Source organism: Eschrichtius robustus, chromosome 1 (assembly GCF_028021215.1).
Source record: "Eschrichtius robustus isolate mEscRob2 chromosome 1, mEscRob2.pri, whole genome shotgun sequence".
Lineage (NCBI taxonomy): Eukaryota > Metazoa > Chordata > Mammalia > Artiodactyla > Eschrichtiidae > Eschrichtius > Eschrichtius robustus.
Window position 1 is genome coordinate 126431140 of NC_090824.1, and position 25072 is coordinate 126456211.

The 25072-nt window shown below is 35.7% G+C and overlaps 1 protein-coding gene across 2 annotated transcripts in view; it reads right to left on the reverse strand.

Moving 5' to 3' along the window:
• Positions 1-3383: 3383 nt before the first annotated feature.
• Positions 3384-25072, reverse strand: part of CLPX (caseinolytic mitochondrial matrix peptidase chaperone subunit X) — a 36517-nt gene continuing 14828 nt past the window's right edge. Inside the window, exons 4-14 of one of the 2 annotated variants that reach the window (XM_068553642.1) lie at positions 24024-24178; positions 21676-21835; positions 20228-20269; positions 16384-16560; positions 15848-16012; positions 14926-15014; positions 13781-13945; positions 9969-10268; positions 8276-8368; positions 6890-6996; positions 3384-5086 (exon numbers count right to left, since the gene is read on the reverse strand). In XM_068553642.1, coding sequence (XP_068409743.1) covers positions 4996-5086; positions 6890-6996; positions 8276-8368; positions 9969-10268; positions 13781-13945; positions 14926-15014; positions 15848-16012; positions 16384-16560; positions 20228-20269; positions 21676-21835; positions 24024-24178 — 1544 coding nt within the window. In that variant the 3' untranslated portion in view covers positions 3384-4995. The remainder of the gene's footprint in view (positions 5087-6889; positions 6997-8275; positions 8369-9968; positions 10269-13780; positions 13946-14925; positions 15015-15847; positions 16013-16383; positions 16561-20227; positions 20270-21675; positions 21836-24023; positions 24179-25072) is intronic. The other variant, XM_068553651.1, reaches the window with a different exon arrangement.

Consider the following 25072-nt stretch of genomic DNA (forward strand, 5'->3'; position numbering starts at 1 on the left):
ATTTCTCTGGAGTAAATGCCCAGGAGTGCAATTGCTAGGTCATACACCAGTTACATGTTTAGTTTTTAAAGAAACTGCCACACTGTTTTCCAGAGTGGCTGTACCATTTTATATTCCCACCAGCAATATATGAATCATCCATTTTCCCTGCACTCGCATCAGCATTTTGTGTATTTACTATTTTTTATTTTAGACAACCTGATAGATATGTGGTGATATTTCATTGTGGTTTTAATTTGCACTTCTTTAATGGCTAATTGTGTTGAATATCTTTTCATATGCTTATCTGCCATCTGTATACCCTCTTCACTGAAATGTCTGATCATGTCTTTTGCCCATTTTCTAACTGGATTTTTTGGGTTTTTTACTGCTGAAATTTGAGTTCTTTTTGTATTCTAGATATTAGTCCTTTGTATGTGGTTTGCAAATATTTTTCCCCCATTTTATAGCTTGTCCTTTCATCCTAACATGTTTGTTTTTTCAGAGCAAAAGTTCTTAATTTTGATGAAGTCCAACTTAGCAGTTTTTCCTCTTATGGATCATGATTTTGGAGTCAAGTCTAAGAACTTTTAGCCCTAGATCCTGAAAACTTCTCTCCTGTGCTTTTTCTGAAAGTTTTCTAGGTTTACATTTAAGTCTGTGATCCATTTTGAGTTGATTTTTGTATAAGGTATTGAGACTTAGTTTGAGCCCCCACTCCCACCCCACCCCTTTGGATGTCCAATTGCTCCAGTATCACATGATTAGAGCTTTACTTTTCAAAGCTGTAAAGTGATGGATGATCCCTTGGGTAAGAGTCCAGCTCTGTACCATGAGAAGAACCAACATGAGCCTGACCTCACTTCCGAAGGGACCGCTAGTATTTCTCAGAAACTTTGTAATATTCTACATATTTATTTGTATCTTATGTATTCAGTAATTAGGTAATACTGTACATAATATTTAAAGGCTTCAGTTTTCGTCTTAAAGTTTATTAGGTAAGGTATGGATATACCTTTTTATTTTCTAGATGTATACTCTGTTGTCAATACCGTTTATTAAATATTCTTTTCCTAATATGAAATATCACCTTTTCCAATACTAAATTCCCATATATATTTGGGATCTATTTCTGTACTTTACATTCTTTTCCATTGGTCTGTCTGTTCATTCATGCACTGGTACACACTTAAATATTTAAAGGTTTATAATATTTTAAAAACAGAAGATGCAGTCCTTCCTCATTCTTCATTCAGTTGTTTGTTAGGTGGAGAGGCTCTGGAAACAGTCTACCTGGAGTTAAATTCTGGCTGTTACTTACTAGTTGTGTGACCTTGGGAAAGTTACTTAAACACTCTGGGCTTAAGTTTCTTCATCTAGAAGGGTTAAGAGTATGTACTTCATAGAGTTGTTGCATTAAATGAACAGAGTGACACAGAGTAAGCACTATGAGTGTGCATTATCATTTTGCTTGTTTACCATTCTTATTTTTTTGTGTGAACTTTAGAATCCATTTGCCTAGTTTCATTTTAAAACTTATTGGCCTTTTATTGGAATATTAAATTTATAAATTAACATAGGGATAACAGACATCTTTATAATATTGAGTTTTCCCATTGGGGAACATGGGATACCACTTTTCATCAGATTTGCAAAAATACCTACCCATCCACTCTTCCACTTACACTGCTATCATCTTAGTCCAATCCATCATCTTCTAGTAGCCTTATTATAATAGCCCCAAGTGCCCCTGATTTAATCCTTGGTCCTCTACAGTGTGTTCTCTTATACCGCAACCAGAGTGGTCTTTTAAAACTTACATCTGGTAATGACATTTCTCCACGCAAAACCTTCCGGCAACTTCTCATCTCACTCAGAATCAAAGCCTGGAAGGGAACTGGAAACAGCAAGATCAACTTGTAGTTTACTGTGGAGGGGTTATGGGTTCAAGAGAGTTATGTTTTGTATGTTGATAAGAATTTATCTGATATATACACACTACTATATGTAAAACAGAAAACTAATAAGGACCTACCGTATAGCACAGGGAACTCTATTCAATACTCTATAATGGCCTATATGGGAAAAGAATCTAAAAAAGAGTGGATATATTTATAACTGATTCACTTTGCTGTACACCTGAAACTAGCACAACATTGTGAATCAGCTATACTCCAGTTTAAAAAAAAAAAATGTCCTAAAGATTGTAGGAGATAAAGGGCAAGTGCTGGAGAAATGTCCACAAGTAGGCCTCTAGTCATGTTTCCCTCCATTTATCTCAGCACCTTCCCTTCCCAACAATCTAAAACACATTATCTAGTGATGTCCAATTCTCATGCTTAAAACCCTTTTAATAGCTCTCCACTACTTTCTGCATAAAATTACAACTTAATCTGGCATACAAGATATTCTATAATTTTAAAAAAAACGTACGGAGCACCAAATATATGAAGCACCATGTAAGTGCTGGTTATAGTTAACAAAACAGGCATGATCTTCATGCTAGTGGACTTAACGGTGTAGTTGGAAAGACAAGTGAAAAATAAGCTTGGGGGTTTGCTATAGAACAGGAAATACTAGGCATTGTTTAGATGCTTCTAGGAATGTTTCAGAAGGAAGGAGACCAATAATGTAGTAGAGATACTAACAAAAGAACCAAAGGCCTTAAGAAATGAGAGGGGATGATGGGATCCCCTCATAATAACATGGAGTGACTGAGTTTTGATAAAAGGGATCCTTCAGCTGTAACAGCTGTAACTGGAGAGAAAGGTTGGGTGCTGAAGCAGATACATTTATAGATTTGATGGTGGGAAGATGAGTTCCATCTTTTGATGGTTTCTCAATGAAAGGCAAAGTCTTCAGTTAAGATGGAGAGGGGAGAGAATACATTAAACGGTCATCTCAAAGGAGTAACATGAAGTCGTACTGGTTGCCTATTTCTCAACTCCTAAATCTCCCTAGTTGTTTCACATTTCTGAGATTTTAATTTTCATTATTCCTTTCTGGAAAATTCCTACTTGTTCTTCCAGATCCATCTGGGCTATCACCTTTTGTGCCACACCTGGTACCTACCTCACTTCCATTATTATAATGCACTGATGTTTGTATTTGCTTCCCCTACTAGACTAGTAAACTTCTTGGAAAGCTTGGTCTGGATGCCTAGTGTGGGGCCCATGCAGGATATTTAAGTAAGAATTTTCAATCAGTGTTTAACATAAACAGACTTTTTGTCTGTGGAATCTACAACTAGGAGAATTTATTAGAGGAATATGAATGTGTCAGGATTAACAGTCTCTAGACTAAAGCCACTCATGATATCTGTGTCCTTTTAAAAATGGCACTGCATTATGGACACACCACAACAATGGCTTTCATTTAATCCTTTTGTTTTATTCAAATGCCAAAACAAGTTTCAAGATACAAATCGTAGTTATACTCAGTTGTGTTTAATTTAAAAACATCAATTATGCTTTAACTTTCAAAACCAAATGTAAGTTGTTGTGACTAAAATGTCTCCCAGTGCATTTCTGGAGGACTGCCTTTAATATATTTAGTAGCTACTCCAATTTTCACTCTGCAAAAAGGAAAATGATGAGGCTGTAAGAAAAAGATAAGGAACAGTTATAATATGAAAGACTTCCTGAGAAGAACTTCAACCATTACTAGGGAGACCAAGAAAGATACCAGTTTCTGTTCTATACTCTAGCAACCAGGCTTAAACACTTTGCAAAAGTGCATTTCTGGTCCTACCCCAGCCATAAATAGATATCTAACATCTCTTATTACATCACAGAAAACCCAATTTCATCAACAAGATGTAGAATTTGCTAATAGCTTAGGGTTCTTTTCCTAAGAAAATGGGGGTGGGGGCAGTAAGGGGAAAACTCAAGAGTTTGTAAACTAAAAACTGAAAACAAATGTTTAAAGGTACTCTGATTTAAACAATTTCCAACGAGGCTGAACTGAACGAACAGTATAGGAACGTCTATCAATATAGTGGGAAAGAAAAAAGTTTAAAAGGTACCCAAATATTTTAATATTTATGGAATCAAATGAAATAATTTTCACTGTTAAGGCCCCCAAATTTCCCCCACTGTTTAGTTTTCTTATATAATGAAAGTTAATAACTTATATTTTAGTATGAACACATTCCCTTCTGCTGATAGCATAGACTTTCTTTAATATTCCATGAAGCCAAAGAATTAGACAAATATCCAGCACCAGAAAACAACAAAAAACTAAGTACTTTAGGTAAATGTATTAGGATGTTTTATTTAGCTCAGCACATGGCTGTAATGCTACTTTTAGAATTAGGTGTAGGCTTTTTCTGAAGATTTAAGGCAGACTTCAATTCCATCTGCTCACTCATGGTACTAAAATGGACCAAAGATGGCAAATAAATCAGACAAGTCAGCAAGAGAATGGCCTTTTTTTATAGTCCAATGGGGAAGTTTAGTGTCATGCATTAGTGGATAAGACTAAGAATACAGCTAAACAAATCATCAAAATAAGGTTCTTCAGGGTACTTTTTCCATGAAATCTTTAACTACTTGGAAACTACCTGTTCCAATTTTTAAGATGAAAAAAATTATAATATTTTCAGGAAACAAACATGGGTAGAAAAGGCTAAACTAAAGAATGGCATCCCAATCTTCAATTTTAAAGAATTTATTTTCCCATTTATAGTTACATTATTGTAAAATCCACAGTTATTGCAACATCTGCATTGCTTAAAAGAACTCCTAAGAATTTTTTTAAAGCATATTTTTAAAAAACCAAACCAAAATAATGTACATTTTGTCTCTGAACATTGTGTCATTAAAGTCCACGTAATGTCAGTCTGTATAAATCAATGTGATGTTACATTATATACATGATCTGATTTTTATCCTAAAAGCTTCTGACCATGTATGATATCCAAGAGAGATCCAATGCTTTTAATGTCAGACTGTAGAGACAGTTATGATCCTAAACAAAAGAAGGAAAACTTTATATACAGGACAGAAGTCTGACAGTTTAGCTGTTTGCAGCATCTGCTTGACGAGGCCATCCTTCTTCTTCAACTCCAGAGTCATACTCCTCTTCAGAGGATTCTTTCGTTGGAGCCCTATAATGAAAAGCCATCAGTGTTTTTTGTTTTTTTAAATAAGAATTAGGGGTAAACACAACTTCTCAAAAAAATGAATAATAAAAAATTAATCCACTTAGCTAGAAATGACACACAAAGAAGGAAAATATTAAGAGCACTTCTAATACTAAGATTGCTTAATGGTAAAATATGGGAAACATTTAGAGCACACAACTAAAAACTACAAGTAGTTTTCCCAAACAAATTTTTACTGAAATAAATCAACAACAAGGCTTCAACTGTGAAGGCCTTTCCTCCAGCAAAAAAGTAGAATCTATTATTTTAACGAAAATGCTTGACATTTAGCGTGTCAATGATAAAGAAGTGGAAAGCTTCTGATCAAACCAATATGACTCAAATTAGTCAAAATTATGATCAGACCACCACAATTCCTTTATATATTAATATTAAACAATAAAAATGAGAGATTATATCTCTTTGAATAAGTAAAGGTTGTTCAAAACCAATCAACTGCCTCATAAGTTACCTTAGAAGATAAGCATAAAACATAACATACATTGTGACAGAAATCTAATTTTTATGTAGGTAACATTAATGTCAAGCACTGCTAATAAATATTTATTGAATAAATCGGGGTCAGTAAACTACAGCCTGCAGGCCAAATAAAGCCCATCATTTGTTTTGTAAATATTTATCTGAACACAGACATGCTCATTCATTTATGGACTGTAGCTCTAGCGCTATGAGGCAGAGTAGCTGCAATACAGATTGTATGGCCCTGAAGTATTAATCCAGCCCTGTACAAGACAGTTTACTGACCCCTAGAATAGTTAAATAAAGCAGTGAAAGATATGTCAAATTTGTCAACTGATAAGATACAACTAAGAGAAAAATTATGTCGTCAAAGTTTTGGTCTTATGTGGGTCTTCCCTGGTGGTCCAGTGCTTAAGAATCCACTTTCCAATGCAGGGACACGGGTTCAATCCCTGGTCTGGGAACTAAGATTCCACATGCCGCGGGGCAACTAAACCCATGCTCCGCAACTACTGAGCCCACACGCCACAACTAGAGAGCCCACACACTGCAACTACTGAGCCTGCGTGCCACAACCAGAGAGCCAGAGCCCACGGGACCACAACTAGAGAGAGGCCTGTGCGCTACAATGAAGAGCCCTTGCACCACAATGAAAGATCCCACATGCCGCAACAAAGATCCCTCATGCCACAACTAAGACCCGACGCAGCCAAATAAATAAATAAATATTTTTTAAAAGTTTTGGTCTTATGAAAGACATGAAACAAGTAATTCATAAATTACAGAATTAACAGCAAAGTTCATTTAAGTCTTTTCATTTGGATTACTTGTATATCTTTTTTGATACTTCTTCCCTTAGGAGAAAAAAGTGGAGACTAATTTTTTTAAAATATTTATTTATTTACTTGGTTGCACCAGGTCTTAGTTGCGGTAGGTAGGTGGGCTCCTTGGTTGTGGCATGCGAACTCTTAGTTGCAGCATGCATGTGGGATCTAGTTCCCTGACCAGGGATCTAACCCGGGCCCCCTGCACTGGGAGCGTGGAGTCATCCACTGCGCCACCAGGGAAGTCCCAAGTGGAGACTAATTTTGAAGATCAATTTTCAAGACTCAAAATACCATTTTATAAACCAAAATTAGAAAATTTTTTTACAGAAAACTTGAGATAACTGATTCCTTTTTGATTTATAAGGATTTTTATACAAATTTTATGACAGACCAATAAACCCTAGCAATAAAGAGCCTATCTTAAGCTTTAGATCTGTTTTAGTTTGACAATACACTTTACCGGATGTATCCTGGTTCCTTCTTTCCTTCTACTACTTCTTTGTCAACCTCCACACATACAATATCAGAATTAGGGACTTCAAACATTGGTTCTAGTAACAGCTTTTCCTAAAGAGAAAAAAGTAATGAATTACATGGAAAACTGAGGTTACATATAAAATGCTTGTATTCTATAGGTTATCAATCGAATTCATCAACTCAACAAATATTATGGAGTCCCTGTTATGCACCAGTAACTGAATGTTGAAAAGTCAATGTAAAAGCTTTCATATTCTTCATGTTAAAACAGCTTCTAACTAAATTCAGAGAGAAGTCATTCTATAAGGGAAGGCTTTTTGTCTGTAGTTCTGCCTACTTAGGTCACCATGCACATACAAAAAGACTGTACCTTCATTTTGTATGTGAGTCAGACGTTACTCAGAAGCATTCCTGACATACTCTATGACCAAAGGAGGTCAACTAGTAATCCTTAATTTGAAAACAATTTAATCCTAAATCATCTCTACCAAGCTATGACTTCAAACAGGCATTTGTCTCAAGTGCTGCAGTAGATCTAAAGTTATTTACTAAAGAAAACTAGTTTTGCCTATGAGTAGGGGCTGGATTATATTCCATCTTAAGGAAAATACTGGTTGAGTACATCAAATTTTCTAAAAATGTCAACTATATCACCTGTTCTTCTAGTTTACATGCTTATAATTCTGTCACAACACCTGAAGTCCAGGCCTTCATTAAAGAGTAAAATCTCAAATTGTGATGGATGTGTAGTTCTAATCAAAAAGTCCTACTGAGATGAGAGAAGTTAATATTTAGCAGTGAAATCCTCAGAGAACAGAATATGTGCTTGCTTTGGGAGCATGCAGGGAAACAGTAACCCACTGTACAGCCAGACCTGGGGGACTAGGGGAGAGAACTCTAAGGAAGAGGGTGGGTGGTGACTCAAAGTAGGCTGGGTCTCTAGGATTTGTAACAAAATAAAAATGGTGAGTTCATAACATACTGAAGAATTTAGGGGTAAAATGCCACAGTATCTACAACTTAATTTCAAACAAAAAACAACAATGAGGATTTCAACGGTTCTGAGAAGGCACTCTGGAGCTTAAGTCAAAAGGCCTATGTAGAGTTTTCTGAAATTCTCCTTCCCATGATCCTGATTTCCTCTATTTCATTAATCATATTAACTGTATGTCCTTTGTTGCAAACACCTTGAAGTTCCTTTTTAGAAAAAAGAAAAATATAATATACTGTGACCAAAAAAAAAAAAAAAATCACAAAAAATATTAGACCAATTTTCTGGATGTATTTCCAGAGGATAACATCGAGGTTTAATATTCTCAAAATTCAGACCAAGAAATAATCTAGTTTCTGTAAATTTATGCCAACTTACCATTATGGACCGGAGGCCTCGTGCACCTGTTTTTCGTTCTAGTGCCAATCTGGCTATAGCTTTCAAAGCATCTTCAGTAACATTCAGTTCACACTACAAATATATTCAAAAGAAATAACTCAGATAATACTTGATGATATTTTCCTAATATAACCATGCAGTATTTGATCTACTAACTATTACTACCTACCACCATTACTGGTCTTTTTAGAACAAAAAGAGACTAACACCCTGACTTTACAGGTAAAGAAATAAGTTCCAGAAAGTTAAGTACACTGATTCACTAATACTCAGAAACACAGGGTCAGAATCTTTGTGTCTTGACTGACCCTATCCCCTTTCAGACTAAAGCATTTTTAGACTGTAACTTAGTTTCTGGAAAATATTCATTTTAAAGAGTGTTACTAACCCTCTCATCCTATAGAACAAAGGTAAAACTTTAGACAAGTCTCTCTAAATTACCACAAATTCCAAAACTTATTGAGAAGTTAATATACCCTCCCAAAATCAAAATACTTTGGAACATCAGATTTTATAAAATCTTGGTATTAAACAACTTTTGTTTATTAATTTCTACATCCAGAAAATGTAAAATTTAAGTGAGGTAATTATCTCTCATGGTGCTTCAGAACCTTGCTTTCAAAAAGCACTTGTTTCTATGAATTAACCTACAGGAAGGTATCAGTATGAATCACAAGTTTGTCCTTAGTCCTTGAAGAGGTTTTCTACATTAACGTGGATTTTCTAGGACTTTATTCAACATTTATTGAACCCCTGTGTTTATATATTAGAAACTGAGTGATGAATCAGATACCACCTTTGCCCTCAAGAAACTTAAGTGTATTGGGTGGTGACAAATTAGCAAAAGAGCATTTACAGCATAGTGTTTGCACATGGTGCTAAGAGAGCACCAAAGTGGGGGCATCTAAATAAGGCTAGAGGACCACTGAAGGATTTTTAAGGAGGGAAGTGAAATAATTAGCTTTGTGTTTATTCATTCAGTAAGTATTTATTAAGAACTTAATATCTATTTGTTGGACACTGTGTTCAATAATTTTAAAAAGATCCATCCTGGAAGTAGAGTGGGAGATGATAATATTTTGGTGGTGGTGGTCAGAGACAGACTTTAGATAGGGAGACCAATTAGGAAGTAAATGCATGGGTCAAGGTGAAGAATGATAAAGGAGACTGACTTGAGGTAGGGACAGTGGCAATGGAGAGAAGGAGACTGATATTTTGAGACACTAGGTTCAGAAAACCCAAACATTTGCTGTCTGATTAGATATATGGCTCCAGGTGTCTGGCTGCAGAGAAGTAGATGTGAGAGTTAACTTTAGAAAAAAGTATACCTAGTATGTCACAATGAAAGCATTTAGAGTATCAAGGCTGAAAAGACAATACTGTGTGCCTGGCTTGAGGGGTTAGGGGTGGCTGCTAGAACAATTTCTCTCTCTATATATCCTTGGGCTTTAAGCTACAATGTCGATTTTAATTAAGAAAAAAATAAAGCCAACTCCTAAGTGTCTAATATGACACAACGTGCCTTCCCTGATTCCTAGATCCATATTTAGTGAGGAATAGGCTGGTATTCCAGATAAGTATTGCTTTTTAATTTGTTAGGCTAACATATGTAGAGTTTCAACAGCAAAAAAACCCCCATAAATTAAGTAAGTATAAAAAATAAAAATCTAACCTTATCCATGCTGAATAAGGCCTGGTACTGAGGAATAACAGCATTACGTGGCTCAGTTAGTATTTGTACAAGTGTTTTCTCATCTAGGCTATGCAAAGGAACTACCACAGGCAACCGTCCCACAAACTCGGGAATCATGCCAAATTCAATGAGATCTCTGGCTTCCACGTGACGTAATAAACGATCTTTTTCTTCAATGTCTTGGTGAGTATTTGATTCTCCACTTCGATTGGCAAGGTCTGCAGCAGCTGCAGCCCTTCTGCCTTTTCCCAGATTAGATGGTGTTCCAAATCCAAGATACTGCCAAAGAAAAGACAGGTATTATAAATAACAGAATGAAGCTGCATCGTGCTCAGCATTTTACATGCATATCTCATGCCATCTTCACAACAGAAGAAAGTATTATCATTTATATTTTACAATGAAGAAAAAAGGCTTAGAGAGGTTAAGTACCTTGACCAAAGCTCTCACTGCTGCTAGTGGTAAAAGCCAGGATCCAAACTCAGGTCTATCTGCCTTCAGAATTGAGAACCTAACCAACTCTCAAAAAATGAATTCTAGTAAAAGTAGGTAAGTAAGAACTGTGAAGGGAAGTCCCTTAGAACTCATATAATGATGTTGCAGGATTTTTCTGAGACCTCTAGACTAGTGTGGCTTCCAAAATGTGCAAGAACTGTGGAAACAGAGATAGCAATTATTCTGTAACCAAAGTCAGGTTTGTAATACTGTAAACAGGAGTAGTGCCTATGGAACAAGCAGACTTAAAACGAAATTATCCACAAGTGTCTTAAGTCATTGCTAAGCATTCTATTAAAATCGTGATTTGGGGTTGCATACTATGAGTTAGAATATCCTATGAGTTAGAACATCCTATGAGTTAGAATAATTTCGATTTTATAAAGAACATGTAAGGACATCAAACAAAAATGGTAACTTTGCTGCAAAAAGTTGGGTATCTAAGGTGTATGGATCTTGCTTTAGTCAATATAAAAGAACTATACTCCAGGCAACTGTCCGAAGTTTAATTTTGATATGTCATACAACTTTTGTCAAAAGAACAAGAGAAGTACATGATATATGAGAAAACACCTAAGTTAAAAATCCATTCCTGATACTCTAAGCTGTGTATGTGGACAGTTAGTGTTATCAGAAAGCAAAATACCTTTCATTCAATAATTTAAACATATATTAAGCATTTATTATATATACAATATAGGCATATATAGTAATAAATATATATACACATATTTATTATATATATGGATACACATTTATTAAGCATTAAGCATTATTATAAAACACTGAGGATACAAACCTGAAGACAGCCCTTATCCTAACCTAAAGGGACTTATTTACAGTGAGAACACATGAAGATATTAAAGCATCATAGGTGCAATGAAGGACAACTGTACAGGAAACTACAGCAGTGGAAAGAAAGAAAAGAGGAAATACTGGGGACAGAGGGTAGGAGGTGACCAAGAAAGTCTTCACAGAGGAATTGCCTAATCATTTAACAGACTGAGTCATAAAGAATGAACACATATTATCACCCAATACACTTCTGGATTTGTTTGAGCAAGAAATAAATGTTTATTGTGTTAAAAAAAAAAAAGAACACATATTTGCCAACTGGACTGAGGTGGGGAGGACATGAGCAAAGGCAATAGGAATAAAACTTAAGACTGCAAGCAGTTTCATATGGTTAGGAAAGAGGTAGAGGTAGAGGTATATTATTTATATTGTACTCCTGGCTTTCAATGAGGTTTGATAAAAACAGTAGCCAAATGGATGTGTTTAATCCTCTATAAAATCACTGTTGCAGACTCTCTTATGTCTGTCTTCTTTTCCTAAAAATCTATGTGACAGGGGCTTCCCTGGTGGTCCAGTGGGTAAGACTCCACGCTCCCAATGGAGCGGGCCCGGGTTCAATCCCTGGTCAGGGAACTAGATCCCACATGCATGCCACAACTAAGAGTTCGCATGCTGCAACTAAAGATCCTGCATGCCGCAACTAAACATGCCACAACGAAGATCCTGCATGCTGCAACTAAGACCCGGCACAGCCAAAATAAATTAAAAAAAAAAAATCTAAGTGAAAAACTCTTTTTTAAATCTTTGTCTCTCATGAAGACATCATACCCTTCCTCTTTCAGGCAATAAAAACTAGCTCACGATTTCCCCCTACTTTTCATTAAGAAGTTCAAAGCTAAACAGAGTGACTTAATTTCCACTAAGCTGAAATGACCTAAACCTTCCTTTTGTATGTTTCTGATCTCTTTACTAACAATACTTTTAATTGTTCTTTTCTAAATGTTTCTAGCTTCAAATTCTTTTTGGAAGTATGAATTATAAATAAATATAAGAACATGGTCCTTGCCTTTGGTTACAGAATTTTGAATATAAAGTTCTCTCTCTCTCTTCCCCACCCTCCCCCATCTGTCTCTCTCAAACACATGCATGTGTGTGCATGTGGGCGCACACACAAATAATTTCTTCTTTCTAATTTGTTAGGCTAATTTATACAGAATTTCAAAAGCAAGAAAAACATAAATTAACTAATATGAAAAATAAAAATCTAACCTTATTGAGGAATAACAACACTACCTGGCTCAGTATCTGTACAAGAGGTTTCTCACCTAGGCTATGCAAAGGAATTAACACAGGCAACCATTTATTAGCAGCGTTATTTTATTATTATTATTTTTTTTTTTTAATTTTTATTTATTTATTTATGGCTGTGTTGGGTCTTCGTTTCTGTGCGAGGGCCTTCTCTAGCTGTGGCAAGCGGGGGCCACTCTTCATTGTGGTGCGCGGGCCTCTCACTATCGCCGCCTCTTTTGTTGCGGAGCACAGGCTCCAGTCGCGCAAGGCTCAGTAGTTGTGGCTCACGGGCCCAGCTGCTCCGCGGCATGTGGGATCCTCCCAGACCAGGGCTCGAACCCGTGCCCCCTGCATTAGCAGGCAGATTCTCAACCACTGCACCACCAGGGAAGCCCTATTATTTTTTTTTACTACTACTAAACTACTGCATTAGTAGCTACTACTACTAAACTAAAAACTAAAGTAAACTACTAAACATGCAAGGCCAAGGAGACTTAAAGCAAACAATATAGCGAAGAGGTGATCTATGATATATTCATTTACGTAGAATATATTATATAAAAGGTATCATTTGTGGCTATTATGTAAAACACAAAAGCATGGAAAACAGGCATGTTTTCGGGCTTCTTGCCACTACGCCGACATTACATTTTATCATAATCAATCAATAAATAGGTACTGGGCATGAACTTTGAGGATATGAAAAAGTAAGTTCCAGTTAAAATCAAGGCTTATAAGAATGTTTAAGAAACATCTATAAAACTAGGTGGGCTCACAACCCTTCCTCCAACCTCCAAACTGCTTTCCTCCATTTGTGAATGTCAGCAGTGATCTATGTAGACGCTATGGGCAGGAGCAACGGAGACAAGCTCTTTATTGGGCTCCAGTGAATTGGGCAAGAGAAATGAGTAGAATTTTTATTGATACAGCAGCTACCTCAAATAATAAAAATCTCCTTAGATGAAATATAAAACTGAAATCATCAAGTTATACTTTAAAAATGCCCATATATAGATGATATTTAGAAATCTTCCAAACTACTACTCTGAAATTTTAAAAATAACTAGGCATATATTTCTGGTATACTCTAAGAAAACCTAACTCATAAAAATCCACAACTGGCAGGTGGCAGATATGAGATTAGAAACTGAGGGTCCATCCTCTAACTTCAAATGTGCTCTCTCTCCTAGTAATCACTCAGAAAAACTTACCTTTTCATTTTTTCTCCTGCTGATGATTCTGTCCAAACCATTGAAAGCACCAGATGCAACAAACAGGATGTTTGTTGTATCAACTTGTACCGTTTCTCCACGTAGCTTACGAGAATTCTTTTCTGGAACATTGACTATTGTGCCTTCTAGTAGTTTTAATAAGCCCTAAATAAAGAATAAATGATTTATGGCATCATCATATAAGCGTATTATTTATTATACTTTAGGTAATGGGATTCAATGGGGAAAATAATATGTGGTTATGGTCAATGATCATAACTGAAGAAAACTCCCACATTTCTATAACTAACATGAAAATCTAATATACTATCACATTAATTATTCATAAATTTATTTGGAGTAGTTATAGGACTCCTGATGCATTCAGGAAACAGTCAACCCAAGAGGTTGTTTTTGATGGTAAAGACATAGTTCTGACATAAAGATAGAATTATGGCTCTCTAAGATGTTATCCAACCATGGTGGGAACATTCAAAATTTGAAAATATTTGAAGATTTGTCTTTCATGCAAATTAAAATTCTATTCTACTCCTAGTGTTAAACTTTGAGAATACCTATATTTTGAGATTCCTTTATAAAAAACATCATCCAGCACATTTTATAAGTGTGACTGTACCTGTCTATGTCTTGGTCAAAAAAACAAAAGCAATTTTCCTTACCCTGTAGTTTATGTCATAATTAGTTACCAGTAAAAGGTCAAGTTGCCCAATAGATCATTATGACTTTAAGTATGACTCTATAAGGCATAAAACTCTATTTTATCTTCTAATTAAGTGAAAAGAATAAGATACATGTACATAGTTCATTTATGTCTAGTTAGAACCAGAACTTTCTTCAAGAGTCCTCTAGAAATGTTTAACTGGGCCTTTGTGTAATAAAACCAACAAAAATTAAATTTCATTTATTTCTTTAAAATATTTTTAATTTCCTAACAAAGGTAATTTGGTATTTAAAATCGCCAACAGCTTTCTCTTAGGACCTGAACTAAATGGTATGTGGAGTTTGGAGTAGGAGAAATAAACAAAACAGAATCTAATTGAATGTGAAACCAAACGTACAATATTTGGGAGGTTGATGTATTCCCTTCCTTTTAGTGGGCTTGAACAAAATATTCAACTGCTTACTTGCTGAACGCCTTCTCCACCTACATCCCGTAACTGATGAATGCCTGGCACACTGCCAATCTTATCTACTTCATCCAGAAAGACAATTCCTATAATTTAAGGAGGATTCTATTTATAATATGAAAAAGATATACACAAGATAACTCAGCTTTAAACAACTAGGTAGCTAGAGAGCAAGGTTATTTAATCTTTAACACTTAACATATACAATGGCTTAATACTATAAAAATACACTGCTAGCTTTCCCACTCATCATTTTGTGCAAACGTTTTATAATTTATTCTATAGAATATCACTTGGGTATGATAACCAATTCTCTATGACAATAGTTATCTACCCCACTAATGTTTTCAGGTTCTTTATTCTAAGAAGCTGAGATAGAGGTATAGTGTGAAGGCAGAAGGTGGATACAGGGCTGGTATTAGCAAAATTTTAGCTTATTTTTTTCCCATCTATATTCTTGTCTTAAAGGAATTTGGACAGGAAGCTGTCAAGCTCTTCATGTAAACAAGGACAGATGATAGATAGAGAAAAGAGAAATGCAGCATCTATGACATCTCCTAAGTCAATAGCCTAATTTGTTTCTGTATACATCTTGCACTCTCCTGCACTTGTCCTTATCCCCTCCCTTACCCCACCCCAGCATTACGAGTCTAGAGGAAAGTCAGAACAGGAAAAACAATGATAGTATTAAAGATCTAATGGAATAGTAATTTAGCCTGTTTTCACCCTAGTAGCCATATTATAACATTAAGGCAAAGCAAACTTTGTGGCCCTTAGTATGCTAGAAAATGTTTAACATAGCTACTTTTATATAATTATAGAATTTTACTCCTTGACTCAAAATAAAAATTATATTCTCTTGCTATTAGACTGCTTCCCCAACAGACTATATCTGGGGACAAACTACACTGAAACATACCTTGTTGTGCTTTTTCTACATTATAATTGGCATCTTGGAGCAATTTGGCAATCACAGATTCAATATCTTCACCTACATATCCAGCCTGAGTCAAAGTCGTACAGTCACAGATAGCAAAAGGGACATCAAGGCATTTAGCTAGGGTTTGTGCCAGAAGAGTTTTACCTACAAATAGAAACAGTAACTAAAACTTTACTAAAAATATGTTGTCATACAATTTCTCTACAAAAATGCAATACAAATTAAATGTGAAGAATGTATAATAAGAAAAATTAGTGTTACATCTTTTCTCTACTATTACTCAGATATAATGGTATGCTATTTTCATTATTCCTGTTAAGATATTAGGGACTGGCCTAAAGGGCAATACCAACACCTCAAATTCAGTTCTAAGCCCTGTATAACTACCATAAGATTGGCCTTAGATTTTCTTCTTAAGAGTGAGAATCCCCCAGTCATAAGACACAGGTTACAGAATCATTTATATTCTATTTTTTTTTTTTAAATGAGTAGTGATTTTTCAGTAAGTTATTTACCTGACCCAGTTGGTCCAAGCAGCAAAATATTACTCTTTTCAAGTTTTATGTCATCATGGGAAGAATCCAATACTTCACCTCCTCGTTTTTCCTGAGGTATTTGTTGGTTTACTTGTTGCTGCATTGATGCTCCTAAAGCATTACCATGTGGACTAATTCCAGCAATCTGAAGCAACTCTGAAAAAATGCCAAAGGAATTATTAGAGCTTCATTTGATTTTACTTGAAAAAATGCCCAATAAAACCCTACATCTAAAACCAATCACCTATTTAGAAAAAATTTAAATATTCTAACATTTTGCCTTACCTATAAAGGAAGAAAACCTCAAATTATCTAATGACAAATGTACAATACACAATGATTATTCAGGGAACCTCAAGCAAAGGAAATGGATTATTTTTACCTTCCTTATTTATATAAACTTGTATGAAGACTATACTTTTACTGAAAAGAAGGCAGTATAATAGGAGAACAGTGCTAGGAGTCAGAAAGCTTTAGCTTTGGTCCTTTATTTACCTCTAAATAGCTATATGATCTTGAGCAAGTCATATGTACACTTTATGTTTCTATGCCTGTGTTTAAGAACAAAACACAAGGGCTTCCCTGGTGGCGCAGTGGTTAAGGATCCGCCTGCCAGTGCAGGGAACACGGGTTCGAGCCCTGGTCTGGGAAGATCCCACATGCTGCGGAGCAACTAAGCCCGTGAGCCACAACTACTGAGCCCACATGCCACAACTACTGAAGCCTGCATGCCTAGAGCCCATGCTCCGCAACAAGGGAAGCCATCACAATGAGGAGCCCACGCACCACAACGAAGAGTAGCTCCCGCTTGCCGCAACTAGAGAAAGCCCGCGTGCAGCAACAAAGACCCAACACAGCCAATTAAAAAAAAAAAAAAAAGAACAAAACACAACTGATTTGGAGGCACTTTGAAAGATAAACAAAGGTATATTATTTTTTTCAGTACAAATGAAAATAAGCAGGGCTGTAGAGAAAGGGAAAAACACTGAACTGAGAAATAGGAAACTTGGGTTCTAGTCTCGGTTCTATTGTAGGAGCATGGCAAGTCACTTAGCTTTACTGGGCCTGCTTCCTTAGTGAAAATACTGAGACATATGACCTTTAAACAGTCTCTTCCACATTTAAAAATGATCCTGTGAGTCTACCAGAGAAACCAACTATGGTAAGATTCATTATCCCTGGCCCTATCTGAATTCCTGATTTTACAGGATCTCAACTGGATCCACTGCAGTTCCTTTATTAGAGACATAATCTTAACTATATGAGAATCATATTGTTGGCGAACTAACAGTTTATCAGCTGGAACCATTAAAAAAAATCTTATTCTCACTCTCTCTTGGCTGAAGGAAAGAATCCCAATACTCTTTTCAATTAGCCAGATTTGTAAATGTCCATATTGCTCCTGGCTCTCAGCAGTTAAGGTATCTGTGCTCATATCATACTTGTTTATATTTTCTGGATTTATTTTTAGGTTGTTTCTAAGAATATCAGTATCTTCCAATGCTTTATTATTTTAATCAAACCAACTGACAGATGTTCAGCAGACATATTATTATAGTCCTATTCTATCTGGCTGTCACTTTGAAACTATCTTTGGGTCACACCCTTTGGTAAAGGGTTATTCGAGTCATCAAAAATAATAGGCATTCAATAAACATTTGAATTTAATTATACTGTGCTCCATTTGACGGTTAATGATCAGCGAATAAATCACAATGCTATGTCTCAGTACAATTCACATCAGGCAAAAAAAATGCAGTCTTCTATATTAGTTCAGTTAGATAGTTGTCCCTACTAAACAAAAAAAAAAAGAAAAGTTTTTTTTTTATTTCAGCAAAATCTAGTTAGGAATTGTGACAATATAAGAAGGTGCTTGGCTGAAAAGTAGGTCTGCCCAATGGGGAAAAGATGATTTAGGTAATTTGGACAAAATCGCAAGAAGCATATTGACTACAGTGAAATCATATGACACATGTATTTAACTTACTCTATGATTTAAGTTTTTTTAAAAAAGGAATAATTTAAATAGTACAGAACAAATGATGTTTGTCTTTCCATTTATGAAAATATGCCCCAGGGTAAACTTGAGATAACTCTCCTGTTCTTTCAGTTAAGTCTCTGTTCTTGCATATCTCTCACTACATAGGCAGCTCTCTATAATAAGGACTATGAGCAAGCAGGCTAGAATAGTTAGTTGTGTGCCGCTCATCAGCTATATGGCCCTAGGCAAACTACTTAAAATTTCTGTGCTTCAATTTTCTTATATGTAAAATGGTAGTGAAAGTAATAGTTTCTGTCTCATAGGTTTGGGGAAGATTAATGAGTATATACATGTAAAACACTTAAAACAGTGCCTGGCAGATAGTTTTATATGTGCTTTGGAAGAATTTACTATTAGTATTACCGTTTTCTTGTGTTTAAGTATTTGTATAACATAGCCCTTATACGCAAGCCAACTATTTCATTTCGTGCTTAACTTCAGAAAAACTTTATGTTCCAATGATGGAGGAAAAAAGCATCAATCTTAACATGTTAAAAAGACATATGTTGGTCTCTAATATGTGATTTCCAAAGGAACATCCAAGAATATTTTAATTATATATGACTTTGGCCTAATGCCCTAACTTTAAAAACTAATGCCCCACATAGGAGAAGACTAAACTATACATGAAAGTAAATTCTATATAAGCTCTCAAAATATTAATTTCCAAGTCAATCAATATATGTAATTACAAATTATTTTGCCTAAGTTCTTAAATACTGTTACTTGTTAACATTTATATTATATTAAATCACTACATACATTTTTAAAAAATCACTACACATATATTTTTTCAAAATACTCACTATAGACTTTTCTTTAATAATTCATAGTAGCTTCATCAGCCACCTGCCCAAATTTACGAATATATATTGATAGCATATTTTATTACATTTAATAAATCTCATGCCATAGTTGGTAAACTAGTTATATTCTCATAGCTCATCCTGAATATATAGTACACTTCAAATAGCAGATGTATAATACTGTTTGGTTCAAAGGCAAATGTAAAATTATCAAACTTTTAAGTGAAAAATGTTCATACTGGCTTATCTATTGTTTTTTGTCTTTTGTGACAACATGAATCTTTTTATAATAACTTTGGAACCTTCTCCCTCTGCATGGCAGCTATATCCACCTCCAAAGAATGGGTTCAAGACATCAGAATGGCCACTATCTTTGGTGTATCAGGTCCTTCCACACCCTCCATCAGACCATCTGATGATTATAGGGGCAGTCTAGGGCTCGCAACAATGAGTTGGTGCTTATGTATAATTAGCAAGTCTACACTAAGTTTCAAAAACACCAAAAAATAAACAGTGTGGTTTCTGGCAAAGAGTAGCTGGAAGATAATCTGCCTCCCCTAAAATTTGTCACTTACAGGCAGACCAACTCTAACTGTATGGTTTTTTTAAAAAAAGGATATAATATTCAAGCTACAGATTTTTAAAAATACAACTTCTGTTAATATGCAGATCTAGAGGAACTGCATATAGTACTTTTTATTTCTCTACATTATGCTTTAAGAAATATCACAACAGAAAAGATAAGATCAAATATCTAAAATAACCCAACATCTACAAACTACACAAATTAGCTATGAAACTGTTCCAAAGTTATATATACCATGTATAACAAACAGGCTTAGATAATATACAATATCTTTCTTAGTAATACACAAGAAAATACATGTCTACCATTACTACTGCTGACAAACTTCACTGAGGTAAATCTCAAAAGGAAGAATGATTACAGAGGAGGACCTGAAGAGAGGTCACTTACTTGTAAATCTGTACTCATCCTCCCGTCTTCTTATTTCTAACTCTAAGAAAGAGGATGAAAATGGCAATGTGAAAATATTATATATTTGCTTAATTTAGGGGAACAAACAAGGAGTATTCCACTTCTTGCCCTCTTCCAAATATATTTAAAGAATATGTTCATTAACGTCCTTTCAGCTTTTCACATTATGAAAGAATTATATGCTACCTCCTTTCTATATTAAAAAAAACCCCAAAGATGCTTAATGATGGCAGTCCAGTTGCTAATATTCACATTTGTCAAATACAAAGCTGCTATCTATTTTAAGAAAAGAGTAGTAATAATTTAGGTCTTTAATAAGAGTTTAAATCCCTCATACTATAAATACCATGTAACCATTTGCTTTTCCAGCACCTAGAAGAGCTTAACTATTAATTTGTTGACTGAAGGAATCAGAAAAAATCATTTTGCTCCATGACTAAACAACGTGATTTGGACCTTATAAAAATGAAGGTTCCAAGTCTTTCAATAGTTGCTATGATTTATACTTTCTAAAAAAGTAACTGATCCTACTACATGACTATTTTGCAGTAAGCTCAACCAGTGAACAAGTGTCTTCATTAAGCCAATCAGTTATATATTTAGTAGCTACTAAAAGTAATTTAATACTAAAAGTATTTAGCAGAACTCCCTAAAATTGTAAAATGATGACTAAAAGAATGTAAAATGATACACTGTAGGACGAGTCAGAAATTACAGCTCCCTGGCCAAAAAAAAAACCACACACACAAAAAAAACCCTTAAAATATTTACACTGTACTCTATTCATAGTTTTTTAAATAAAATCATTCTATTAATATCACACACAATATTGTCCACAGTAAGTTGACATTACACAGTATATTGGTACATTAGAATCTATCACTGATATGAATTATACTTTGAATCACTTAAAAATTTGTCCTGAACCTTGCACTATGTAGCTGGGGACTAAAAGGAAAGAGTGCTGAAAATGTTCTGTAAGCTTTATCATCTCCATATATCTCTGACTTAGGCAAATGAAATTCTGTATCCTGAACCCAAAAGAGAAGAACTCAAGAGTCACACAGAGAGCACTGCAATGATCCAGTCATGGGGAACTAGTTGTGGTCAGGTCTACAATTCAAAAATGATGTCTCAATCTGTATACCAGAACCCATGTACATATAACTGAAAACAAAAGTTTTAAGAAATAATACTTAAGTTGTTAACGTACTCTGGTATTTTCTACTCACACTTATTAACTCTTTTGTAAATGCTGTTGGCAATGTACTGAAATGATTTCATGAACCACTAATGGGAAGTGATCTGTATTTTGAAAAATGCTGCAGTGTACTAGAAGTATTTTAAGACAAAAGCAAAGAGTTCCAAATAAGGATTACCTCTAAAGCACAGTAATCTCTATTTTGGTCAATTATCAAAACACTAACCTCTAGGAGTTAATGATGTCTGCTTCTCAACTTCTGCTTGCTGTCTCACATTAGCTGGGATATTGTTATATATTCTCTTATAATGATTGTATACAGCAACTGAAAGCACCTTCTTGGCAAATGACTGGCCAACAACGTACTTGTCGAGGTAGTTATAAATCTGAAAAATGATTAGAGATGAACAATTTACTATGAGCTATCACAAAATATGCACATTAAAGTTACATACTGAGCACACTTTTTTTTTTTGGCTGCACCGTGCAGCACGCGGAACTTCCCCTACCAGAGATTGAACCTGTGCCCCCTGCAGTGGAAGCATGGAGTCTTAACCACTGGACCACCGGGAAAGTCCTATACTGAGTACATTTACTTACAGTTTTAAATTTGAACAAAGATTCTCATCCAAAACAAAATGCCACAACTTCCCTGGTGGCACGATGGTTAAGAATCTGCCTACCAATGCTGGGGAAATGGGTTCAATGCCTGGTCCGGGAAGATCCCACATGCCACGGAGCAACTAAGCCCATGCACCACAACTACTGAAGCCCACGCGCCCTAGAGCCTGCGTTCCGCAACTACTGAGCCCGCGCGCTGCAATTACTGAAGCCTGCGCGCCTAGAGCTCATGCTCCGCAACAAGAGAAGCCACCACAAATGAGAAGCCCCTGCACCGCAGTGAAGAGTAGCCCCTGCTCGCCACAACTAGAGAAAGCCCACGCACAGCAACGAAGACCCAACACGGCCATAAATAAATAAATAAATGAACGAATGAATGAATGTTTGCTCCCTTTAGGTTTAAAAACTAAACAAAACAAAACAAAACAAAACAAAATGCAAAGGGCATGACACGTTATGTAGCAATGATTCAGAGGCCCCAAACTTTAAAGGAACAAAACACAATTCTTTTGTTCTCTAGCTTAACAAAGTATCCCTGTACTCCTCTAGTGCTATGCCGGTTTCTATTCTATAAACAATGTCACTGATCCTAATTTTTGAAAGTTAATATTAAAGTCAATTAGAATACCTACACTTGCCACCATGGGTCTAAAGCTATCATCAATGTAAATCATTTTAAAAAATCCTTTTTACACCTCTCTCAATAATATGAATAATATTCTTCACAAAGACAACATATTATAAAACTAACCTTTTCAAAATAAGCATTATATAATCAAAGACCATTATACCACCAGTATCAATGTGTTTTAATGCTCATAAACATTTAGCTTCTTCTTAGATATTAACTTTAAAGCTATGCTTTTATCTAAATGGCAATCTAAAAGCCTTATGCTTGGTAGAAACTAAAGCTCTAGATGAAACTTGGATACTGCCAACAGCTTAGCACCTGGGATAAATTATTTCAGCTTTTAGAAACAGAAATTAACTGTTAATATTCACTAACTCCTGAAAATAGTTATTTTCTAGAACTTTATTCTCTAGAACTTTGACTCAGATGTCTGAAGTCTACACAAATTAGTGGGGAACATAAAGCTTAACAGCTATATTTTCCATTACTTCATTTATTTTTACATGACAAATTCTATAGTCGTTTACCATATGTATTTTATTACGGTTTTTAAAAATCATCATTCCTCACAAATTATACCCATGATTTATTAAACCTGCCATAGCACATTTGCGGAGACAAATGCACTGGTACCTAAACAGCAGAAGAAAGCTAAACCGAAACAGAGGGTGACAAATAATGTAAGTGTGCAAACATCTGAGATATGGCCAGAACAGAGGGCACACAGCCCAGAGCAGGGCTCCTCCTTCTCAGAAAGTGTACGCCAAGTACCCAATGAAGCTGGTGGTACACTCTGCTGTGTTTCACATGGCCAAATCACAATCCATCTGAGACTCCTAGGAAGAGCCCACACCACAAAAGTCACAGTGCTATACAGGAGAGCCCTGGCACATTGGTCAGGAAAAAATTACTTGCTTCCATTGTTAGCCTGAGGCTGTTTTACCATAAAGTAGATTAACTTAAGGGGGAAAAATTGCAGGCTGGTGTTATTCAGGGGCCCAAACTAACAAAAATAAATCCCCAGCTGCTCTATTTTAAAGATATCATTTTAGATTAACTCAGCATTAACACTACTTTAATAATCATCAACTATATTTCATTGCTATGAATACAGTGATCATGACATGGGAAAACAGCAATGGATTCCATACCTAAATTTCAAGTATCAAATATCAGTAACAATTTAGCCAGATATAGTCCATATTAAGAACTTATAACACTTGTTTAGATACTAGTATTAAGATTCAATATAAACTGGAGGGAGGGGAGCAATGAAATGTTTTCAAGATAAAGTGCTTATAAGACTGAACTAGGACCTATACCTTTTTGGGGGGAGGAGGCGGTTTCTGTTGGAATGCCAATTTTACAGCTTCTGCTGCTGATTCAGGTTCTTTAATTATGCTTTTCTTCGAGTCTGCTTCTGACAGCACAACAAAAAAATGATGACATTTTTCACACTTCACAAAGCGGGTGGATGCTGTAAAAGGACAGAGAAAAATAATTCAAATAGTGTTTAACCTTAAAGACTCATTGAAATTGAAACCTATGTACTTGACAAAAATGCTTGTAGTTCACTCCACTAGCCACAACAAACAGCCTAGTTTATACCTAAATAGATGATAAAGATGAGTTCAGTAAACTACACTTTGTTCATTTTAACTAGGTTCTTTCATTTTGTGATAGACTGCATCTAGAGAAAAGATCAGTTGAAATTCTTTTGACTTCTCCATTCGCTGAAGTTTTTTTTTTTTGGCCACACCACACTGCTTGCAGGATCTTAGTTCCCCAACCAAGGATTGAACCCGGGCCCTCGGCAGTCAAAGCGGGGAGTCAGGGACTTCCCTGGTGGCGCAGTGGTTAAGAATCCACCTGCCAATGTAGGGGACACGGGTTCGATCCCTGGTCTGGGAAGATTCCACATGCTGCGGAGCAATTAAGCCTGTGTGCCACAACTACTGAGCCTGCACTCTAGAGCCTGCAAGCCACAACTACTGAGCCCACACACCACAACTACTGAAGGCCGCGCACCTACAGCCCGTGCTCCGCAACAAGAGAAGCCACCGCGATGAGAAGCCTGCACACCGCAACGAAGAGTAGCCCCCGCTCTCATGGTAGAGAATCCCATACAGACTATTAACAGATACAGAGCAAAAGGTACATAGGAATTAGTTACACGTTGGTAGGTCTAGGTAATACATTTTTGTGTTACCTTTGTGTAACCTAACTAGATAGGTAAAAAGAATTTTTAAAACCATGGGAATCTCTGTTCTTTGGGAATATTATAACTACCTATCCATACATTACAAGAAAAACTGCGCTGGCAAGCACACCTCAATCTTCACAAAACAATCTAAATTTTAAAAAAATAGAC